This window comes from Carettochelys insculpta, chromosome 26 (genome assembly GCF_033958435.1).
Source record: "Carettochelys insculpta isolate YL-2023 chromosome 26, ASM3395843v1, whole genome shotgun sequence".
Lineage (NCBI taxonomy): Eukaryota > Metazoa > Chordata > Testudines > Carettochelyidae > Carettochelys > Carettochelys insculpta.
Genome location: NC_134162.1, coordinates 12,383,432 through 12,405,895, shown reverse-complemented (window position 1 = coordinate 12,405,895; position 22,464 = coordinate 12,383,432). Strand labels below are relative to the sequence as shown.

General features: G+C 44.0%; 1 protein-coding gene across 1 annotated transcript in view; it reads right to left on the bottom strand.

The window, feature by feature from the left end:
- The window catches only part of LOC142001740 (complement receptor type 1-like), a 122,459-nt gene that overhangs the window by 61,337 nt on the left and 38,658 nt on the right, over positions 1-22,464 (bottom strand). The window contains exons 15-20 of the mRNA XM_074977262.1: positions 13,607-14,169; positions 12,830-13,015; positions 9,969-10,062; positions 3,244-3,329; positions 2,180-2,374; positions 1,655-1,834 (exon numbers count right to left, since the gene is read on the bottom strand). Of these exons, the coding sequence (XP_074833363.1) occupies positions 1,655-1,834; positions 2,180-2,374; positions 3,244-3,329; positions 9,969-10,062; positions 12,830-13,015; positions 13,607-14,169 (1,304 nt within the window). The remainder of the gene's footprint in view (positions 1-1,654; positions 1,835-2,179; positions 2,375-3,243; positions 3,330-9,968; positions 10,063-12,829; positions 13,016-13,606; positions 14,170-22,464) is intronic.

The following is a 22,464-nucleotide window of genomic DNA, read 5'->3' as shown; positions in this document are numbered from 1 at the left end:
TAACCCATCCCCAGAGCCAGGCACCTCCTGGTCCCCCCAAACCCAATGACTCACTGGAGCCAACACATGCTTCTCCCTCCAAGTGAGGGGCACATGCACAGACTGGTGTTGAGTACTCCTGGCGTGTGGCTTGGAGCACAAGTTGCATTTCTTCACTCAGAGCCATTTGTGGATGAAGAGCTGTAGATGGCCAGTCCTGATGTACTTCTTTACTACATACCAAGTTATGAGACTGTGTTGTAGGGTTGTTACTAAAGCATGCAGTAAGTTGGGGAATCGGCTGGACATTAGCACCCCAGGATAACGAGGAAAATAACCAAACTACAGGCAGGTGTCCAAACAACAATCCACAGCAATTCTCCAGCAACAGAGGAACAATTTAATCAGACCACATCAGCAGAATTGCTCAGGCTGACCTGGGGACTCAGCAGTGCCCACTAGACATGACTATACTTGCATTCTGCACGCATGAGACACTGAGGGTGCAAAAAAAACACAAGAGGGGTCGCCCATGCTTGGTCTTTTCTCCTGCCTGCTGCCGATCTGGCCCACAAGGGGGCCACCGAGAAAAAAGAAGAATACAACAGAGGAGGCTGGCCTGGTTTGCATCTGACAAAGCGGGTCTTTGCCCATGAAAGTTTATGCTCCAAAACATCTATTAGTCTATAATGTGCCACAGTACATCTTGTCGTTTTTGAAGATACAGACTAACTTGGCTACCCTTCTGATGTGGTTTTAAGACTGTGTATTAGGGACTACAACATCCAGTGAAGATGAGAAACACTACTTGTCAGTCTGGAGAGTTTCGAATGCATGCTTATACTTCATTTCCTATCACTTACAGTCACTTAAAACTCGCTTTTATAGTCTAAATAACGTTTGACTGTTCATCTGTACCAGCGAGTTTGCCTGAAGTACCTGGTCAATCTGCTCATATTTTCCAAAATCTGGTGGGTGTAGGCTCTCCATTGATGAAGTGGCTGTATAATTAATAAATCTTCATTGCTTATCCTAAGCAGTGCAAGAGGGTATATTCCTGAAGTACAGTGCTGGGAGCTGAGAGGATTTACATGGTGCCTCCCCCTGTGGGATTCGTGAGAGCCACTGAAAGCATTCAAGCAATCTAGGTGGGCGTGGGACTTCAAGTGCTGAGTGATCAGGGCTCCTGATGCCGTTTGCTGCTAGTCACTAGCAAAGCATTGAGAGAAAGAGCCTAACCAGCAAAAATGAGGGGGCACAGCAGTCCCACAGTCCTAGGCTGCACCACAGGGATCCTGTCACCGAGTGGATAAAGAAATATACATAGCTCTACAACTTGAGGAAGAAAACAGAGTTTATATGATCAATTTTGACTGGCTAAACTCAAGAACTTGGATATGAAATATACTGTGTGAACTTCACACTTTACTTTTCAGTCGTGTAGAAACTACACGCTAAAAATCTCTCAGTTTTAAGTAGCCAAAAGCTCCTTCAATGTCCCTGAGGTAATTTTTTTCCTCCCAGAGAAGGTATAGGCGTAGTGTGTGTTATGCCTATGACAAAAAAAGGGACACAGACATAGTGCAACTTCACATCGTTCTAATGTGGCTACTCAAAAGCAGTGACCTTCCTACACATTAGCACGTATACATTCCACACAACTGCTTATACTTACTTGAACAGGTGGGTAAAGACGGAACCCATGAATTATTAGCTTCGCATTTAACTGAGCTGCTGCCACTCAGGGCGTACCCGGAATCACATTCAAATGTCACTGCATGTCCATAAGAATAGTGAGATCCAAATCCAGATCGCATTTTACCATTTGCGACTTCCGGCTCTTGACACTTGACCACTGAAAATTAAATGTACCAGCGTAAGAACTTTTTTTAATCTCCACCAAAAAAAGCAACTGTTTGCAATACAACAATTAACTATTGTCTTGAAACGCTGAAGGGAGACAAAAATACTGTGCATATTAGAGGCAAAATCGTTTCCAAGAATGACGCGTGTATGAAGGGTCAGTTATTCTTCAGAAATTAAGTTTCCAACAATAACTAGTTTTCATGATAGACATTTAGGCCTATTAAAGTGCTACATGTATTTCCTCAGGTTTCTGGGTTGCTTAGCAATCAAAATACATTTTTTCCTGGGAGAAGATAGTAGAATAAAAAGGGGATAAAAAACTAGTGATAACCACCTTTGCATTCAGGTGCTGGTCCACTCCACACTCCATTGACTTCATCTATTGTTGTACAATGAATTGAAGCCTCTCCAATGAGGGAGAAGCCTTGATCACAGCTGTAAGTAACTCCTGAAGAAACAACAAACTCTTCTTCACCCAGACGATTATGTGATCCATGGGCAATATCAGGAGGTTGATCACAAGGTATTGCTGAAGCAAAGAACGTCAATATGAAAATTTAAGTCTGCACTGAATATGAACTGAAGAGTTTGCACCTAGAAACTTGTCTCAGTTCCTCCCCCACACGTGCTTCCCCAAAAAGGCAATTTAGCCATTTGGAAGAACACTTAACATTGTGTTTTAACAACACAAAACAGAACTTCTTCCAGATCATGGAGGTTGTCTGCTTTTAGACTTGACCCAGCCCAGTCCAGCCATTGCTTTAGGAGGATGTTTCATACACCACCAGCCCCGAAGGATAACCTGAACAGAGCAGGCTTGCCACCAAGTTCACCCTCAGGGAACAAGAGCCTCTTGCACGGCATCTTGTGGGGCATTTTTGTTCCACCAGAGGAAAACTAAGAATCTCTTTTGAGGCAGCACCAGATTCTGGTCTGCACATCAGCAGCACGACTGATGCACTGAAAGCATCCAAGAGATCAAATTAACATACAGGCAAATTAATCGTGATTCATGCCAAACGAGGCTCACGTTGTAATTGGACTGTCAGATCTGGGAAGAGTCAAGCCTCCTAAGAGGTCGTGATCGTGACTTTTGCTTAGTGAACAGCAGGGATTACACAGGCACAGGAGCCAAGAGGCATCCCAAGGCCTGTTGGATAATGCATGTTGAACAACGCCAGGTTAACACTACAAAGGGTCTCTTTAAAAACATCTCTTCTGTAGGAGTCATCCAAACATCAGAGGGAATTGCAGAATGAGTTTGTTCCTCTCTCCCACCATACTCAAATTTTACTCTAATTTGGACTGAATGCCAAAGAAAGAATAGACTGACTCCACTGTAGCGCCAGCTCTGCGGCGCCATCTCCAGAGGTGAATTCTTAAAATAAATTAGTTTACCTTCACAAAATGGAACGCTCGCATCCCAATCGACTTCTTTTCCCACAAGTACACATTTGGCCGAAGCTGACCCATGTAATCTGTACCTAAAGAAAACAGGCTCAAGTCTGTTACTTACACAAGCAAAGAACTAGTCAACAGCAGAAAGATGGAACCTCGTTCTTTCTGCTAGTAGGTGGTAACCACTGAATAACAGATACATTAACACAGTGCCTACGTCTGCACCTGCCCCCTTCTTTGAAGGAGACATCGTCATCAGGGCAATGGGAGATTACTAATGAAGTGCTGCAATGAACATGCAGCACTTCATTAGGCACATTCTCCCCAGCAACAGCTTCAAACTATCAAACTTCAAAGTGCCGGCATGCAGCGTAGCTGCTGGAACGTCCAAGTGCCAGCACTACTTCAATGTGGCTTTACTCCCCAAATTTTTGATGAATGAAGACATTTGGAAGTACTGCAGGCACTTCAAAGCACCCGCGGCTACACCTCATGACGGCACTTTGAAGTTTGTCACTTCTAAGTTGCTGTGGGGGAGAATTTGCCTAATAAAGTGGTGCATATTCATTACAGCACTTCATTAGTAATCTCGCATCACCCTGATTAGCATGCCCCTTTTGAAGAAGGGGGCAAGTGTAGACATAGGCAGTGAGTCTCAATGTTTTTGGTCCATGGACCACCACACTCAACACAAAGCTGTCTGTGGACCACCAGCCGACCACCCATGATGATAAAATGCCTTAATTTACCTCTAACTACCTTATATACTAAATAATTCGTATTAGGCTACTGGAGATATGCCATACAGGAGCATACATATGTGGTAAGAAAATAAATATTAATAACCAAAATCAAAATTAAACAAATTAAGCGCTTTAACATCATGTTAGTTTACCAAACTTGGTTTCAAATAAAACTAAATATTAATTTATGGTCAAAGAAAGTTTCCATGTTGTCTTTACTTATGGCAGCGGTAGGGAACCCTTTTTGGGCCAGGAGTCAGTCACGATCTATGGAAAAATTAGGCTGGGAGTGGACATCCGGCCAGGGAGGGAGGATGCTGGAGCGGGTCAAGGGCAGCGTGTTTGGAAATATGGGAGGGTGCAGGAGTGAGCTGGAGATGGGATGTCTGGCCAGGAGGGAGAGTGCAGGAACAGGAGTGTGCAAAAGCAGGTTGTGGGTAGAGTATCTGGCTAGGTGGGCAGGTAAAGGTGGGACTGGAGGTCCAGGAACTAGGGGATTAGGGAATCCAGGAGAAAACTGGTTCTGGGAGAGCTGGGCAGCAGGGTGGTATGTGAGGAAAATGGAAGTACAGAGGGGACTGGGGGGCTGTTTACCTGACCTGTGGTCCCCCCATTGGTCCTGAAATATGGCCTATGGGAGCAGCTGGGAAACCTTCCCACAAGTCATTTTCATTGGTGCAATGGAAACCATTGGTTGGGGGAAACAGCATCTTCTTTACCCTGTAAGCTGGAGCCAGCCTGCAGGGCACAAGCCTGCCCCAACTATCCCCTGCAGCAGATATCTGATGCTGGGCACGAACCGCATGAGGGGAGGGGGTACCGCAGAACTGAAACTCCATTATGGGCTCACCACCAAGGGTTGGGAGGTGTACCCCAAGCCTTTCAACTCACCTGTAAGGCACAGTTTGAGAACTGTCAAACACCACAAGACAAAGGAATACTAAGGTCAGGTCTACCCTACACACCTAGTTCAGTATCTTATAGATTAACAGATATTTTAAAGAATAAGCTACCATGGGAAAACACCCACTTGGCCAGATCCATGTCTGATGAAGTGGGTATTTGCCCATGGCAAGCTTATTGACTAACAGATATTTTAGAGCATAAAAGATACCACAGGACTTCTCCTTGTTTTTGCGGACACAGAGCAACAGAGCTACACCTCTGGTACTAGATCAGTATAAAGTCACTGTACAAAGGTGTGAAAAATCCATCTCCCTTAGTGACCGTTGTACTTGACTAACTCCTGCCCTCCCCCGCACCCCTCAAGCAGTCCCCTGATGTAGACAAAGCTATGCTGGCAGGAGAAGTTCTCCTGCCAACAGACCTGGTGCCTCTTGGAGAGATGCACTAGCTGTACTGACTAGAAAGCATCTCCCTTTCCTAGAGGAGCATCTTCATTTACAGCCATATGATGCAACAGGTGAATCACTGCAGTGTGGCCAAAGATGACCAAGACTTGTATAGTTAAAGGCAACAGAGTTACAAACAAAGAAGAGAGCCCACCTTTATGAGCTCTGCTTATCATATGTTTAGAAATATTTAATAATCCCGTGAAAAGGAGAACAAAATTACCCCTCTTCAAAATTAGAGATTGGAGCACTCTGATGTGACCGAAGGCCCTGCCACTTTTGCAACAGAACTCTTCAAATGACCAAAAAAACTAGTTATTTTACACAACACTGCTCAGTGCTCTCTCATGGAAAAAGGGGATTGAACTTGCTGATCCTCATCCTACGTTTCTAACATACAGCTGGAAGCGTTTGAGCAGCAGGCATTCTCCACCTTAAAAATTACTATGCTTTCCTCTGTCTAAGTGCGATGGCTGTTGATTAATTGCAGGTAACCGACACTACTAACAAAAAATTCATGGCAATTCATGCGTTTCAATTGCACTACTCAAAAGAACAACTGGATTGTTACCACACTTTCAATTACAACACAAAATACATTTAATAGAGTTTAAATATTTGCAAATATCTGAACAGTAAAAATTATATACCAGACAAGGTATTTTTCTATTTACCTCACCTAAGTCCTGTAGTGTGATGTGTCTACAGTGAAACTACAACTTACAAATGTAGATTATTACATAAATACACTAAAAAAAAATCAATATACAACTTTATAGCCTCAAAGTCCACTCAGTTCCTTTTAATGTTCAGCCCATCGCTAAGAGAAACCAGTGTGTAAATAAGTAACAGACATCATCTTGTGCAAAGGGTGAATAACCAAGCCTCAAAGTGAGAACAGGTGTTCCCATCATATTTCTATAGCAGCCAGCACAAGGCATTTACATGTCAGATAAGCCTATCATTCATACAGCCTTTGTGCTTCCGCTGCCATTCCACAAGATATGCTTCCATGACGCTAAGGCTTCGGAAAACACAGACACACCAGTGCATTATTTAATCTCCTTAAAATTTCTTGAAGGAGAATTGTGTGTCTCCTGCTCTGCATTTACCTGCATTCCACCATATATTTCATGTTATACCAATCTCAGATGATGACCCAGCACACATTGGTTTTAAAAATATCTTCACTGCAGATTTGACAAAAGGCAAAATGGCATCAATATGAGATTTCTTAAGATACCTACAGCACTTGACCCAAGATTTAAAGATAAGAACTGACTACCAAAATCAAAGGGACAAGGCAAGGAACATGCTTTCTGAAGTCTTCAACAAGCAATACTAATTCAGAAACCACACAACTTGAACAACCAAAAACAAAATCAGCCCTCTGTTGGTGGCATTTGGCTCAGAAACTGAAAATCAACATGTCATGTTCTGCACTGCTTTTGATCATTATCAAGCAGACCTCATTAGCTATATGGACCTCTGTTCTGCTGTAGTGGTTGAGACCGGGGAGAAAAACTCATTCTAGATGTAATCAAATTTTCCACTTAATTTTTAAACAATTAAAATACTCAACTTATTTTTAAATACGGTAGTTAAATCCAATCATAAAAGTGTTACATCTACATTTAGTCTCAGAAAAAAAATTAATCAATGGCTCTACTCAGTTCAGCCTACCTAGTAGCTCTCCCCTTCTTCAAAATTCTGGGCTTTCCATTGCTGCTTCTCAAACAAACTAAAAAGTAACATGTGCTAAGACAGACACAAGCTACACAGGACATTTTTTTTCCTGTGCTTATACGGTGGTAGACCTTGGCCAAGCATGGCAGAGGAGTTTGTTAAGACATTGTTTTCAGACAGACAATATATAGGGAAAAACAGAGGCAGCACAGAAAGGAACAGTGGAGGGAACTAGAAAGAGAAAGACTGCCATGGATTTTGGGCATAAGAAAGACACTGTCTGGGAATACTTTAAAGAAATTTGTTCCACAGGTAAAAAAAAGAAAAACATGTCAAGTGTAGGTAGTGAAGAAAGATGATCCAGGACCAAGTTTCAAGTATTGGGGGCGGGGGGGGAAAATCACAAGGAAAATTCCTTATTGGGAGAAAATGATGTGGATATGGCTGACTGGACCAACTGGTTAGTAACTTAAGTCACTTTGCAATGCATCTTTTTCAATACCTTCTCAGTGCCTTTCGGTGTAAGTGTGATTTGACAACTAAATTCCCAAGCTGTTTGCTGTGTTGGATGTCATTAGAAAAAATAATTTAACTTTGTTAAATTTTATGGCTTGTTTTATTAGTTAACTAGGTTTAGAATCTATCACTCAAGCATACAAAACAGAAAGCTGCCATAAGAGAAATCTGGAATTGGCTGCTGCCACGGCGTGCCACATTCTTGTTTCATATTACATAATACACGCCCCTTATTTCCTAACACCCTGGACATATACAATAACGGTATGCTCTCGGTCTATTTTACTTCAGCATAACAAGTTTCCAAGCGAACCTTATTCTATACTTCAATTCTCAAAATACAGAAATGACAGTGAGTTCAATAGGAGGGATTACTCCAAAACTAAGTGTATTCTAAGCACAGTCAGTCTTAGGTTTGTTGGTAACATAGTTTAAATCAATTATTCTTTTTGGTCATTTAAACTAATTTAAATCAATGGATTTAAATTCTCTTGATTTAAATCAGTACACCCTGGGTAAGACATACAAATTTTTAGTGCATCCGGTTTTTAATATTTTGTAATGCTGACTACAACCATACCATACAAAACAACTGGCTTCACTTTCAGGTAAACAAATATAAATAAACTTGTACTTCTGAGTGGACAAGAAGTAGGATTGAATGCACTATCAGGTTCTAAAGTTTTACACTGTTCTATTTTAAAATGCAGGGTTTTTTTTAAATAAATGTTCAACATTTGTACGTTTAACTCTCACGATAAAAGATATTGGGGTACGTGTAATGAGGAAATGGAAAAACCTTTTATCACCACAAATATTTGTAATGAAAATATAAAGTGATCACCATAACTTTTGCATACTGCATAGTAACAAGTGAAAATATTAGGAAAGCTAGAAAACATCTAAAATACATAAATCAATGGTATTGTATCCTTGTTTAATTGCACGATTCAGTGGGTTAATCAATCCACAGTCCTAATTTGAACTAAAAATCTCCCCTCTGAATGTCCGGGTGTGTGATGCTGGCTCAGCTTAAGCAGCTCTTGTTACTCCTGCTTTTACCAATTCTGTCAGTGCTGGACACTCAGAAGCACTGCACTTCTTCATCCAACTACCTCAGTAACCAGCTAAACCCAGCACACAAAGCTGCAAACATATTGGCAAAGCTGACACTTGGTCTTCACTATCAAACACACTAAGCATTCAGTTACATTCACTTCTGCAAATTCTATCCCTTCAATCTCCTGTGAAGACAGGGAACAGTGAGCAGAAAAACAAATGCTGACCAAGCAGCTCATCCTTTATTTAAAAAAAGGCAAGCAACCAACACCAGGAATGGGAGATAAAATGGTTGCTCTGCGCTGACACCCACTTTGCATCTCTCTGTGCCATATATGAAATTCATGCATCCTTATTAACCAAGATCTGAGAACTGCTCTTTAAACTCTGAAACCCCATAAGCCGGCACAGTTCCAAAGCCGTGGGCATCAGGCTTTCGCCTGTTACAGAGGGCAGAAGAGCCTGCTCCCAAAGATGGGAACAGAAGCTGACCCAGCCTGCGAGCCAGTTTTGCCTTTTAAATGTAGAACAGCAAGGGAACCTGTTGGATTCCAACAAACTGGGACTGAGGCTAAGCCAGCCCCTCCCTACTTACTCAGGGAGGAGGGAGTGCAAGTAACCAGCAGAAGTAACTATAAGAAAGCATATTTAAACTAAGCAGATGCTTATTGGTTAGTCCATTAACTGGATACTCTGTTACATCCCTAGGCCAAACTGGATGATATGGTGGCCACTTCCAGCCTTAAACTCCGAGACCTCAATATCCAAAAGAACACCAGCCGAGTGTCATGAAGCCAGAAGCTATTTTTGATACCCCAAGGCCTGGCAACAGAACCCCTATGGATAAAAAACAACAGCTGCACTTGGTATTATCCTGGGTTATTCTGACATCAATACGGAAGAGACAACTATTTGCTTTGTGAAGCAGGAGGAGATCTGCTGCTACCTTGTCCTGCATTTTAGGGGCAACGTTCTGCCATTAGCTCTCTGCATTCAGACAGAAACCCCTCCACAAAGGGAGAGATGGCAAAACTCACTGAGTGCCACATTACACCTGACGAGGGACCCTCTTTCTCATGACTCATGATCCAACTGGATCATCTCCTGAAGGCTCAAGGTTGGGATTGCAAAAGAACCTGAGCAACTGAACAACGGTGGCTGGCTGGCTTTTTTCTTTCACCTCCTTTAGGGGAAAAAATACTGGCACATTTAATTGTTAACAAGGGCTTACCCTATTGCTGAAGATGTGCACTCACTTATATATTCTTGAAGTTTAAACAAACTTTCTAGAACCATTCTGCCAGACATCAGCTGCTTTACTCTCTTCTAAACTCTATTAATTAGTCACAAGCAGCAATTTGGTACTCACCCTTCATCGCAGGAGAAGTTGGCCGTTGCACCAAACCGGATATCAGTGTAACCAACCCTGCCATTTGCTAGTTCTAGTACTTTACATGGTCTTCCTAAAAGAGGACAAATGTAATACCATTAACTCATTGTGTTAATGAAAAAAGAAAAAAGGGATATGCTAACTCGCATCCACTACCATAATAAAATACGACAGCAGATGAAAGCAAATGATGTGCGAGTCCTGCATCTGCCCTGGAATACAGAGGTCAGCACCAAGGGCTATGGAGGAAAGCTTACAACCCTCATCACGGATAATTCTGTAATATAACCATGAGAGTTAGATAGATGTCTATCAGGGATGGTTAAGACAGTACTTGGTCCTGCCACTGGGGCAGGGGGCTGGACTCTATGGCCTCTCAAGGTCCCTTCCAGTCCTAGTATTCTATGATTCTAAGTGGGGTGAGGTGAATGATGCTTCTTCGTCCCACACTGAGGGTGGCTGTCTTGCATCCTGAAGCAAGAAAATTTAGATCCCTTTGAAGAACTAGTGTAATTTCAAATGTTCATATTGAATTCATGTGGGGAGACTCACTGACCACAACAGGCAGCAATTACAACTCAAAAGTCACATAATACATGGAATAAAAGGATACGTGACATAAATTAGATGTTATGAAAAGCAAAAAGTGATATGAGAAGCTCAAGTCATCAGTTAAGTATCACAACTGGGAAAGCTACAGACAATAAAGGAGATGCTTCTTAAAGTTCATAAGAACAAAAATAATTCTAGCATAAAAGAATGTACCCATACCCACAACCTAGAGTAGGGGTGACCAATGATTTTTGGTGGGGGAGGGAGCACTCCAAGATTCTGGCCAGTGGTCAAGGGCTACACATTTCAATGGAGGGGGGGCATGGGTTCTGGAATTGAGGTTGGGTGCAGAAGTGAGCTCAGGGCAGGGGACCGGGGGTTGGGTCTGGGAGGGAGGTTGGGTGAAGGAGGAGGTTGTGCCCTGAGGCAGGGTACTGGCGTGCAGAGTCCAGATGGGTCTATTGCTTTAGGAGTGGGATGTGGGAGGGATGCATGGTTTGGGAGGGAGTTGGGGTGCGATGCATGGAGGAAGCACTTAACCACACAGCTCATGGCAAGCAGCATCTCAGGCATGCTTCCCTTGGGCCTGCCTCAGACCACTCAAAATGGGTGGCTGTTCCACATGACTCTGCATTGTGAGGGGAGGCTTTGGGCACTGCCCCCACCCACAGCAAAATCTCTCAGTGCCCACTCACCAGAAACTAGCCAATGGGAGCTGAGAAATTGTGCTACTCTATCCCTGACCCCAGTAAAATCTGTCAGCTCCCACCAGCAGTTTTTTTGCTACAGTAAAGGAAGGGATATCTGGTGTGGTGCAGAGTTTTGGCGCAGTAGGCAGATGTGATGTGGGCCAGACACATAGGAGGATGTGCAGAGTCTGTGAAGGCATGGGGTCTGGGACGGGTACTGGGTCTGCAGCAGGGTGTTAAGGTGTGGGCAGGGGGAGTGTGAGGGGTAGTACAAGATACAGGCTCAGGCTGGGAAGCACTTACCATTGGCAGTTCCCCGTCAATGTAGCAACAAGAAACTTCTGCGGGGAAGCTAACTGTATGTGCTGATGGAGCGCACATGCTGATAGCTGCTGTTGGTAAATGTTTATCTGTGCACCACTTGGGGGGGGGGGGGCAGTGGGCCCCTGCTTTCAGTATATTCCATGAATTTCTTATACGTTTTGTACATGTATTGCAAACCATTCTTTTAAGTTTCATTATGTGCTAGTACTTTGACTAAACTTGAAAAACAAGAAATATTCAATACTTGGTTTGCTTTTAACACAGTGAATTCAGAGGGAAGGTTGACTCCTGTGTTTCATTATTAATGATAGAAGAACTAGAACTTTCCAAGACAGACAGACACCATACCAAAGTGCATTAGCGTATCAAAATATTTTTGATGCTACCTATACTATCAACAGCAAATATTAACATAATTGACTTAACAACAAGCAATCCTGTAGCACTTTAAAGACTAACAAGTTTATTAGGTCACGAGCTTCCATGAGTAAGACTCACTTCCTCATCTGTAGAAGTGGGTCCTACCTACAAAAGCTCATGACCTAATAAATTTGTTAAAGTGCTACAAAACCGCTTATTAGTGAAGCTGCAGTCTAACAGTTACCCCTCTGAGACTATTAATTCAATTTCAGCAACCTGTAGTTCTCCAATGTTCTGTAGCAACCACGTTAATGAAGTTAAAAGATATGACAAGGTAAGAACTAACAGCATTACAGAAACTAAAAAGAGCTAAAGTTTATCCTTTATTTTATACTTCCAATTCTAAGCTGACCCACACAAACTCCTGTAACTGAATTGGTGTGCACTGAATGCCTCTCAGTCACAGTAACAGTGTGGACACGGGGATCTCTAGTTCACAAGAGCCGCACTAGCCTTCAGTTTACATCTACTACTAGATAACAAGACGTTCACATTCTAGTAAACCAGGTATGGAACACCTGACATTAATGAAAAAAAAAAAAAAAAAAAAATCAAGAGAAACATGGTAAACCTATCCCTTATATTAATCCTGACAGTATACAGCACAGAAGCCTGAAGTTATCGCAATTTTGTATTTTAGCTGCTGTTAAAATAGACTCCAAAGTTAGGGAAGCATTCTGCCATTTTTTTTTTTAAAGTGAACTTCTAATATAAACAAAGAACTGTCCAAAAATATTTAAAAAGTGTTTGTGGATACCCATGTTAAACTGTGACTCACTTACACAATAAAATAGATGCCTAACTGTGTCAAGGGGCTTTGCCCAGCAACTACAATGGAAAAGCAACAACACTCACCAATACAAAAGTCAGGGTCCGATGACCACCTTGAATCTGCAAGACACGTAACATAAGGAGACCTTCCACTGTTCGGAGAATATCCTGAGCGACAAGAATATTTCAGTTTGGTCCCAACAGGAGAGAAATCAGTTTCTGCCTCAGAGAGCTCAGCAAAAGGGAACCTTGGAGGAAGACCACAGTCTCCTAGCAGCAGAGACAGACAACAAGGAGAAAAAGTTAACCCTGAAATTTATGCAGTAATCTGCTGTAACAAAATACTCATTTTTGAAAAGCCATAAATTATTGTATTAGGAACAATTTGGACGTACTTGTTTTCACTGGAGCCTTGAACCTAGTTTACTGAATGAGCTTGATACCAAACGGCAGTACATTAAGGTTTTACCTAATTTACCATGTTTACATCACCTGAAATACACACGGCAATGTAAGGCGACTACAGTGAGCAAAGGACGGGACTCCACCTCCCCGCAGCTGTAATCAGAGGTTGTCGCAAGCACACAGAATTACGTGAAAGCGGCAAACATGGCGAAGGCACGAAGGAATCACCTCCCCGTAGCACACGACGCAGGGGGCGGTAAAAACAAGCACCACAGCTGGAGATGGGGACTCATATTTCTTCTACACCGCACGGGGTCGGCAACCGAACCGACCCCGCCGTCGGGCCCCGGGAGCGGGCGCTGCTCAGCGGCGGGCAGACAAGGCCGCACAGGGGCGGGGCGGCAGGAAAGGGACACGCAGGAACGGGGTCCGGGCACCCCCGCCCGCGACACTCACCCAGCACTGCCCTGGCGAGCAGCGCGAGAACCAGCAGAGGTACCAGAGGCGGAGCCCCAAGAAGCCGAAGCAGCTCCATGTCGCCGAACCTCGCCCGCTCCTCGCCTCCCACTGCGCCTGTGCTGCACGGAGGGGCGTGGCCGCCGCCGATTGGCGGAAGGGCGCGCGCCGCTGCCGGTTCTTCAGGGCTGGGAGCGGCCGTTGGCGCGGGCGGTGTGGTGTGAGAACGCGTCCGGCCTCCCGCTCCTTCCGCCAGCGCTGCGCGCCAGGCGCTGAACGTGCCCTGTCCCCCAGGCTGGGATGGGGAGGCGGGGGAGAGAGCAGCAGAACATGCACCAAGAGAGCCCGGAGGGGAGCCCGCCCGCCTGCGACCGCGCCCGCCCCGCTGGCCCCTCCCAGCTGTGGGCTGCTGCCGGAGGAACAGGGAAGCAATGACGTAGCTCCAGCGCCGAAGAGGTGGGGCTGTCTCCCCCGAGCCCATCGCCTCATAAATTATATCGTCAGCCTCAAAGTGCTGGGGGGCTGGTTTTCTGCACTGTGGCGGTACAAACACTGCTACCTCTCTGACACAGGGGTGCCAGCAGGAACCCAGAACGGGAGAGCGCCCTGCAACGCGGGTGGCTTGCTTGCACCTGCAGTGCAGAGCCGTGCCCTGGCCCGCTCTTAGCCAGGTGGCGTGGTGGGACATAGGTGCCTACTTTCACTTGCAGTCAGTCCGTAGACCGCTGAAGGACAACATACGGCCCGCCCTGCTTCTAAATACATCCACCAGGCCTTTCAGTTACCATTGCTCAGGTGCAGGGTTGCCTCATTTCACTTGTTTCTCTCCACTTGAGATTTTTCCTATTGAGATTACCAAAGTGTCACCCTCATCAAGCAAGAGCACATGAAGCGAGGTGCATGCTGATTACACACAATAATATTTACTGCCAGCCATGACCTGCAAACATGCATACAAAAGTGTTGCTTGAGTTCAATCATCACATCCCAGAAAGTGTCGGTATGCAAGCAGTTAGCAAAAGTATCCTCTCCTGAGACACCCTCTTGGCTACAACCAGACATTCTGAGACAGAGCAAACATTCAGCATACTCCCTAACCTAAGTTGCCCCTTCCTGACCTCTGCCTTTCTTGGAGCGCAGAATCCCATAGCTCTGAAGTTATATCTATAGTTGACATAGCAGTCAACCACTGATACACAATTTTAGCTAGGCCCATTGCATGGCTAAAAATTGATTCAGCAGTAGTAAACTGTTACAGCTGTCCTTATGGAAGGAGGTCAACAGGACCATTTCTCCCATCGCCCCTTCTTAATCCTCGCTGCTCGTGAAGTGTTCTGGGGGGGTCTATGTCCATCCTGGAAAACACACCTTCAAGCACACATGAAACAAAATCATGAAAAAATCGATCCTGAGTGGATCCATCTTCTGGAGTAGTGCGTTAACAGGTTATGACTGATACTCCAACTGAATGTGGTGAACTGGAAGCAGCTCTTAGATATAGCACTAGCAGCTCTTTGAAGCATATGTTTGAACACTGTGATTAAATAACTAACCCCTTAGACAGCGTGCTTTGTTAATGGTAGTTAATAAAATAACACTACTTCATCTGTCAACTTTCTGTGACAATATTTTAAAAACACTATTTCTCATGTTTATATATGAACATAGGGTTATAAATTCATGGAGCCATGAATTCACATTACTATGGCTCTTGTGTATAAGAATAACGAAGTTGGCTTCTAACTCTGCCAAGAAGCCACTGAGAGCTCCATGCCAGTCCAAAGCCTAGATGAAGGAGGAGGGTTGGTCAGATGTGTGTTGATGTGCTGAAGGTCAAACAACAATACAAATGAAATCTGATGCTAGTAAAACTAAATGTTAAAAGATGCTAACTCAGATGTCACCCAGAAAAACAACGTCTGTGATACCAATCGAGCGATCGAGGTTGGGTCGATAAGGTGGCTACCGAAAGAAAGTTACACCTAGCACATATGCTGTCCATTGGAACATGGAATGTCCAAACACTGTGGGCAACTAGAAAATTAGAGCTGCTTTGGAAGGAGATGGAGAGATACCAATGTGATATACTTGGACTGGCAGAGATGGGTCAGACCGGATCAGGAGAGAGATGCGGTTGCGAAGTCATTTGGGCAGGAAACAAAACGAAGCATGAAGTAGGAGTTGGATTCCTTCTTAGAAGAGCAGCTAGAAGAGCAAGAATGATGGTCACGCAATTCAAAGCAAAACCATTCAACATCTCAGTCATTCAAGTGTATGCATCCAGGTTGGAAAGTACAGATGAAGAGACTGAGCTATTCTATAAAGACTTGACAAAGACGGTGGAGGAGATACCAAAGAAAGATGTGTTGATCATCAGAGGAGATTGGAACATGAAGGTTGGAACAGATAATGAAGGCTGGGAGAGAGTCATGGGAAGGTTTGGATATGCAGAAAGTAACGAACGAGGTGAGAAACTGTTAGAGTTTGCTACAGAGCATGAGATGGTGATCTACAACACGAGATTCCAACAAAAGGACTGAAGGAAGTGGACGTGGCGATCGTATGATGGCAAGTCCAAGAACCTGATAGATATGATTTTGATAAGAAGATGGATAACATCAGTACAGCAGTGCCAAACTGTCCAAGGAGCAGATATAGACTCAGACCACAATCTAGGGATCGCAAACATCAAGATAAAACTCAAAAGAAAATGTAAGAAACAATTTAAGAAAAGAAGAGATGTGGTGAGGCTATGTGAGGAAGAAACAGGGAATGCATACAGAACAGCGTTCAAAGAGAAGATTAAGAATATCACCACAGAGAAAGACCTAGATAAGAGTTGCAAGGATAGCCATCGCTATAGAAGAGGCAATTGAGCCGACTGTTCCAGAAGAAGAAAAAAATCAATAAGAAGTGGATTACCCAGAAGATACTGAAGTTGGTTCAAAACAAAAGAGCATTGAAGATCAGAAAAGATGTTTCTGAGATGGCAGAACAGCAGTATAGGATGAAATGCAATGAGGTAAGGAAAGCAGCTGGAAAGGATAAGCAGAAATGGTTAGAGGAGCAATGTAAAGACAGAGAGGCATTATGGCGAATGTAAGACCAGGAAGGTGTATAAGACAATTTGGAATATTAAGAGGAAATGGCAACCAAAGCAGATGGCGATCAAACATGAGAATGAAGAAGTGCTCATGAACAGGGAGAAGATTATGCAGCGATGGACGAGATATTGCACCGATCTATACAAAGCACAGTTGGACCCAAGCGTCTCAGAGACACTGATTGAAGAACCAAAGAGATATCTCCCCCGAGCACTGAGAGCGAGACCGATATTTCGAAGGAGGAAGTAGAAAAAGCAGTCAAAGGACTAAAGAACAAGAGCCCTAGAAATGATAAGATCACAGGAGAGATGATCAAACACGGCAAAGAAAGCATAATTCAGGAAATACACCAACTATGTAATATAGCATGGAAAGAAGGGATGGTGCCTAAGGAATGGACAAGATCTGTACTAGTGACAATACCCAAGGAAGGAAGTACAATGGAGTGCAAGAACTACAGAACGATTGCCCTAACGAGTCATCTAGGTCAGGTGCTGCTGCTGCTGATGATGATGACGATACTGACTGAGAGATTAAGATCGCAGATAGAAGAACATATAGCAGATGAGCAAACGGGGTTCAGAAAAGATAGAAATACCATACAGCAGATATTGGCACTAAGACTGATAGCAGAGAAAGCTCGACAAAAGAAAAAAAAAAACATATACACTTGCGTCCTCCATTTTCAAAAGGCATTTGACGGTATAGATCAGAAAGTGACTTGGGCGGTGTTGGAGTCATACTGAGTGGATAGCAGACAGATACAGTTGTTGAAACATATCCAGTGATAACGTGGAGGCAGCAGTGAGAACATGTGAGGAGTTGGGAAGTTGGTTTAAAACAAGTAGAGGTATGAGACAAGGAGATCCAATATAGACAAGTATCTTCATTGCACACATGGAGAGAGTGATGGACAAGATAAGGAAGAGGTAGAAGGGATTATCTGTGCACAGGACAAGAATTAACAACTTGAGGTTCGCGGATATTATAGTTATCATTGAGGAAGATGAGGAGAAGCTAGAGAAAATGGTGTGGGTGTTAAAGAAGGGAAGTGGTATGGACTGATTATGAACATCGATAAAACAAAAACAATGGTATTTGGAGATAAGGAAATAGGAAGGAAGATCAGTGTTGATGGTATTGAACTAGAAAATGTAGAAAAGTTCACATATCTGGGGAGCAACATAACATGATCTAGACTGTAAGAAGGAAATATAGACTAGAATAGCAAAAGCGAGAGTGAGTTTGAAGGCGATGGATAAGATCTGGAAAAGCAAAGCAATTAGCTTAAGAACGAAGCTGGGCATCTTGAAAATGTGTATTCAGCAGCATATTGCACAGATGTGAGACATGGGTGATAACGAAAGATTCGAAAAAAGAAGAATATTTGCATTCAAAAGGAGTTGTTGTAGAAAGATTCTGAGAGTAGGATGGATGCAGAAGGTCAGGAATTATATAGGAAGATACAGCCAAAAGAACTTGCTGCAGAAGGTTATAAAACGGAAGTTACAACTATTTGGACATATTTGCAGAATGAACGACAAATGAAAAATCAAGACCCTAGTATTTGGCATAATGGATGGTTCGAAAAGGAGAGGCAGACTCCACAGGGAATGGATAGATGATGTAGTAGATTGGTGCGGAGCTAGTCTACAAAAACTAAGCCACTCTGCACTGCATAGGGAAAGATGGAAGGAAATAGTGAGAGAAGCATCAGATACCAACGGGCGCTGGGCCCACAGTTATTGATGATGATGATGAAGTTGGCTCCTCCACTCCTGAGCGCTGAATATTGCTGCTCTAGACACTGAACATGCACAAGAAGCAAAATATGAAACTGTCTTTTTTGTTCCATACCCTTAAGCTCCCATTGTCCAACTCTTACCACAATACTTAGTTGTGATTTGGCAAAAGCACAGCAACGATATTGAAACCCATCTTTTCGTTCTACTTTTCAGAATGCTCGTCAACCAAAAAGCTCCTTCCTACGAGCTTGTTCCAAGCTCTTTTTTTGTTTTATTAAACAGTAGCCGTTCTTGCAAAAGGGATGAAAGATAGAATGTTACATCCATTTAGGATATGTTTGTCTTAAACACTAATGCCACACAAATGTACACTGAAGTATATAGCAGAATGCTTGTGTCAGAGAGAAGACTTACCATCTAAGTTAAAAATGGCAGTCTGAATTCAGATGTAAGGAAAAAAAAGATGTCAGATGAGTTAGTCTGTTCACTTCTCTGTTCAGAATGGGCCTGTCACTTAGCCTTTTTCTCCACAAGTTCATTTAAATGTAAGTCACTGCACATTTGTCTGATCTTTCCAATCTTCTTTACATTTACAAAGATACTTTTAATCAGTGCTGACCCACACTACAGCTTTATACTGTTAAAAGATACTCAAAAATATGGAGTGACTCATCTGTAAGGCAAAAAATAAGTAGCAGAAGACTTAAAAGGCTCTCACCTACATTCACTGCTTGCCTGATGACATTTCTCTGCAGCGTCTTAATCTGCAAGCTCCTCAGTCTGGTTCAGTGTACAGAAGACCTATTCCTTTACCTGTTCTTTTATTTATCTACAGAATCACTCAATTATAGGTGCAAACACCACAAGAACAGTAAGGTCTTAAACCAAGGGTGGAGAACCTTTTTTGGATTGGGAAACATTGACACAGAAACATCAGTCGGGAGTCACAGAAAGGAGCCTTGGAGGACAAGAACTAGATTTTGTGTGGGTCCCCATAGTCTCTCTGGGATGGGGACAAAATGAGGGGTTCAGTGCATGGAAGGAGGCTGCCAGGAATGGGCTGCGGTGGGAACGTTAAGTCTGGGAAGGAGATAGGGTATAGAAGTGAACTTGGGGCGTGGGGTCTGGCCAGGAAGTAGAGTGCAGAAGCAGTGTGGGGGAGAGTGTAGCAACAGGGTGGTGAGCCACAATGCCTCCCACCTCTCCCAGTGGCCACAGTTCAGCCAATGGGATTGATGTGGGGATAGAAGGAGCACTTCCATGTACAAAGCTATTTCATCCTCCTACCAGGCAGAGCCTGCAAGCAGTCTTGACCCTGGCCTGCACAAGTTGGGCCCACTTGGCCCGAGAGCCAGGGTCAGTTCATGCCATGTGGGATGAAGGTGGGCTCAACCCCAAGCCATAGGTTCTCCACCCCTTTCTTAAATGCATCCAGATGCTTGGAAAATAGATGCCTTAATTGTTTTAATGCTACACATTTTTGGAGAACCTACAGTAGCCAACAAAGCATAGAAAGGAAAGTCTGCACAGTGAAGGCTAAATCTTTAGCCCAGTGAAATCAATGACAGTTCTGCCAAGAACACCATTGGCACCAGAATTGAGACATAAATCTACTGCCTTTAGTTTCAACAGTCTGTTTTTGGGGTTCATTTTTAATTCAGAGAAAGACTGCATTTAGAGCTTGCTTATGTAAGCTGATTTGCATAGATGTGATGGAATTCTCGTATAATTCTTTTGAGGACACTCACTGTGAAAGAGTACTCTTATTTCAAAAAAATTACTTTGAAAGTAAATAATTCTAGAATACAGTCACTCTTATTCCACAACAGAGTGTCTATGTGATGGATTCATACTGGAACATAAGTGCTCCAGAACAGTTATTCTGCTTTAGTCAGTTTCCCCAGCAGACAACCCATGAGATTACTTGCCAGTATCAGACACTCCCAAAATCATCTCTTCCTGGTATCCTAAAAGGCCTGGAGTTTATATACGGTTTGTAGAATGGTCAATGCTTAATTCCTGGATCTAGGGCACAAGGAGTCAAGACACCATTTTAGTTCAGCAGCTGGCACTCACAAATACCGTCAGTCAATGTGTAATTCAGGGAGCCTTCAACAAAACTGCATGATCAGTCCCTTTATATGGTTTAAGGAAGGCATCACTTTCTTTGTATTGTGACAGACCCAGGTCCGCAACTGGCTGCAGCACCTTGTGGGATGGAAAATATACAGGCAGCTGGGTATGTCCTTTCTTGTTCCCCAAGGACTAAGGCCCAGGAAGGAGCAGCCTGCAACACCAGGGTAAGTCAACACCTGGGACTAATTAAGCAGCTGCAGCCCATCAAGGCCTGTGGAGCCCTTGAAAGTTGTTGGAAGAAGGTACTGGGGTTGTGTTACAGGGAGGCAGACTGTGGCTCTAGGAGGGTCCAGGAAGGTAAGCCCCTCCTACCACAGCTGCCTAGGGACCTCGGGCTGGAACCTGAGTCATGTGGGAGGGGACGAGGTTCCCCCCAGACCACCCTATGCATCAGGCCAGCCCTAGACAGGCAGGAGGCAAGGCGCAGGCCTCCTCCCTGAGAAGACTGCATTTTTGGACTGGCCAATGAGGAGAACGGCTCAGTGATGCTGTGAACCGAGCCCTTGCAAATACAGGAGGCAGGGTGAGGGACACAGTGGGCCTCTGAAGCTACCTTTAAACCACCACTTAGTGCAGGGACCCCTGGGGACAAGCCTGGGATTGTATCACAATATGCAGGTGTTAGCCGATGGTTGGGTGAAATACCAACTATGCCCTTGTTTTCATCCGAGATTTTAACTGCTAGGACAAAAGCCCCTTCACAGCAGGCAGCCTGGGCAGGCTGACGGATGCCCCAGGGTCCTAAACACCCAAGTCTTTTACTGATAGAACAGAGTTCCTTCACAGTGGGCAGCCGGGGTTGACTGACGGGTGCCCCAAGGATGCACTGAGAGCCTCCTACACCCAAGACTTTAACTGCTAGGATAAAATCTCTTTGCAGCAGGCAGCCAGGGTTGGCTGATAGGTGCCCCAAGAGCCTGCTCTGTGGAGGCAGCACGACTCAACGCTTGGCTCTCAGCACGTTTCACCAGTGACCAGGCTTAGAGCAGCTGAAAACAGCTGGGTTCTTTATTTTGTGTTGCGTTTGCACAGTAACAGGAAGAGTCAGGTTACCACTTAATCCATTACTTATTTATTGACTAAGGATACTTAACTCTTATGGTTACAAAAGGTTACAATGTTTATATTTAGTTACAAATAGCTAGCATATGTGTATTAAAGAAGTACTTCAAGAAAGGTCATAGATCTATTGTTAAATGCGCGCAAAGGAAAAATAAAAGGTAAAATATCTAAAGTTAAGTTACCCAGCAGGTCTTATTCTCATCCCTGCATTACCAACATGGTGTGACCAGCATCTGCTCTCAATCCCTTGGGAAGAAGCCTTTTTTTTTCAGCCAGGAAATAGGCATCCCCTTGGACCTCGGCAGACAATGACCCTCCTGTCTGGCAGGCAAAGGTAACTGGAGCTCAAATAGGGGGTCTGCCAGACCCCTCTTTTATACCCATTGGGTCACATATGCTTCTTCCTTATTTTAAAAAGTGCCAATTGTATTCAACTGTCTTGTGATGCTGATTCTCACAGGGAGTTCAAGGGCTTAGTTCACACCTGCCAAACAGAGACAATTGAGGGCATCTGTTTCTTAACGGGCTGGAGATTTTCCTCCATCTGGGACCAAGTGTGCAGGCGAATCAACTGATGGTAATTAGCCAAGGGCAGTCTGAGGCCCGGCTGTTTATTAGCCCAGTGTTCTTGTCAGCTTTGCTCCGGAGCATCAAAGACTGTGGCTAAGATAAGCACATCTGCGCTCTCGGGCATTCCAGGGCTGGGCTGTTTCTTTTAACCCTTTCGTGCTCTGAAGCACCTAGGGAAGGCAAGATGGAGTAGAGCAAAGAGGGAGGGTTCTGTCTGGCTAGAGCAGGTCCTTTTAACTGT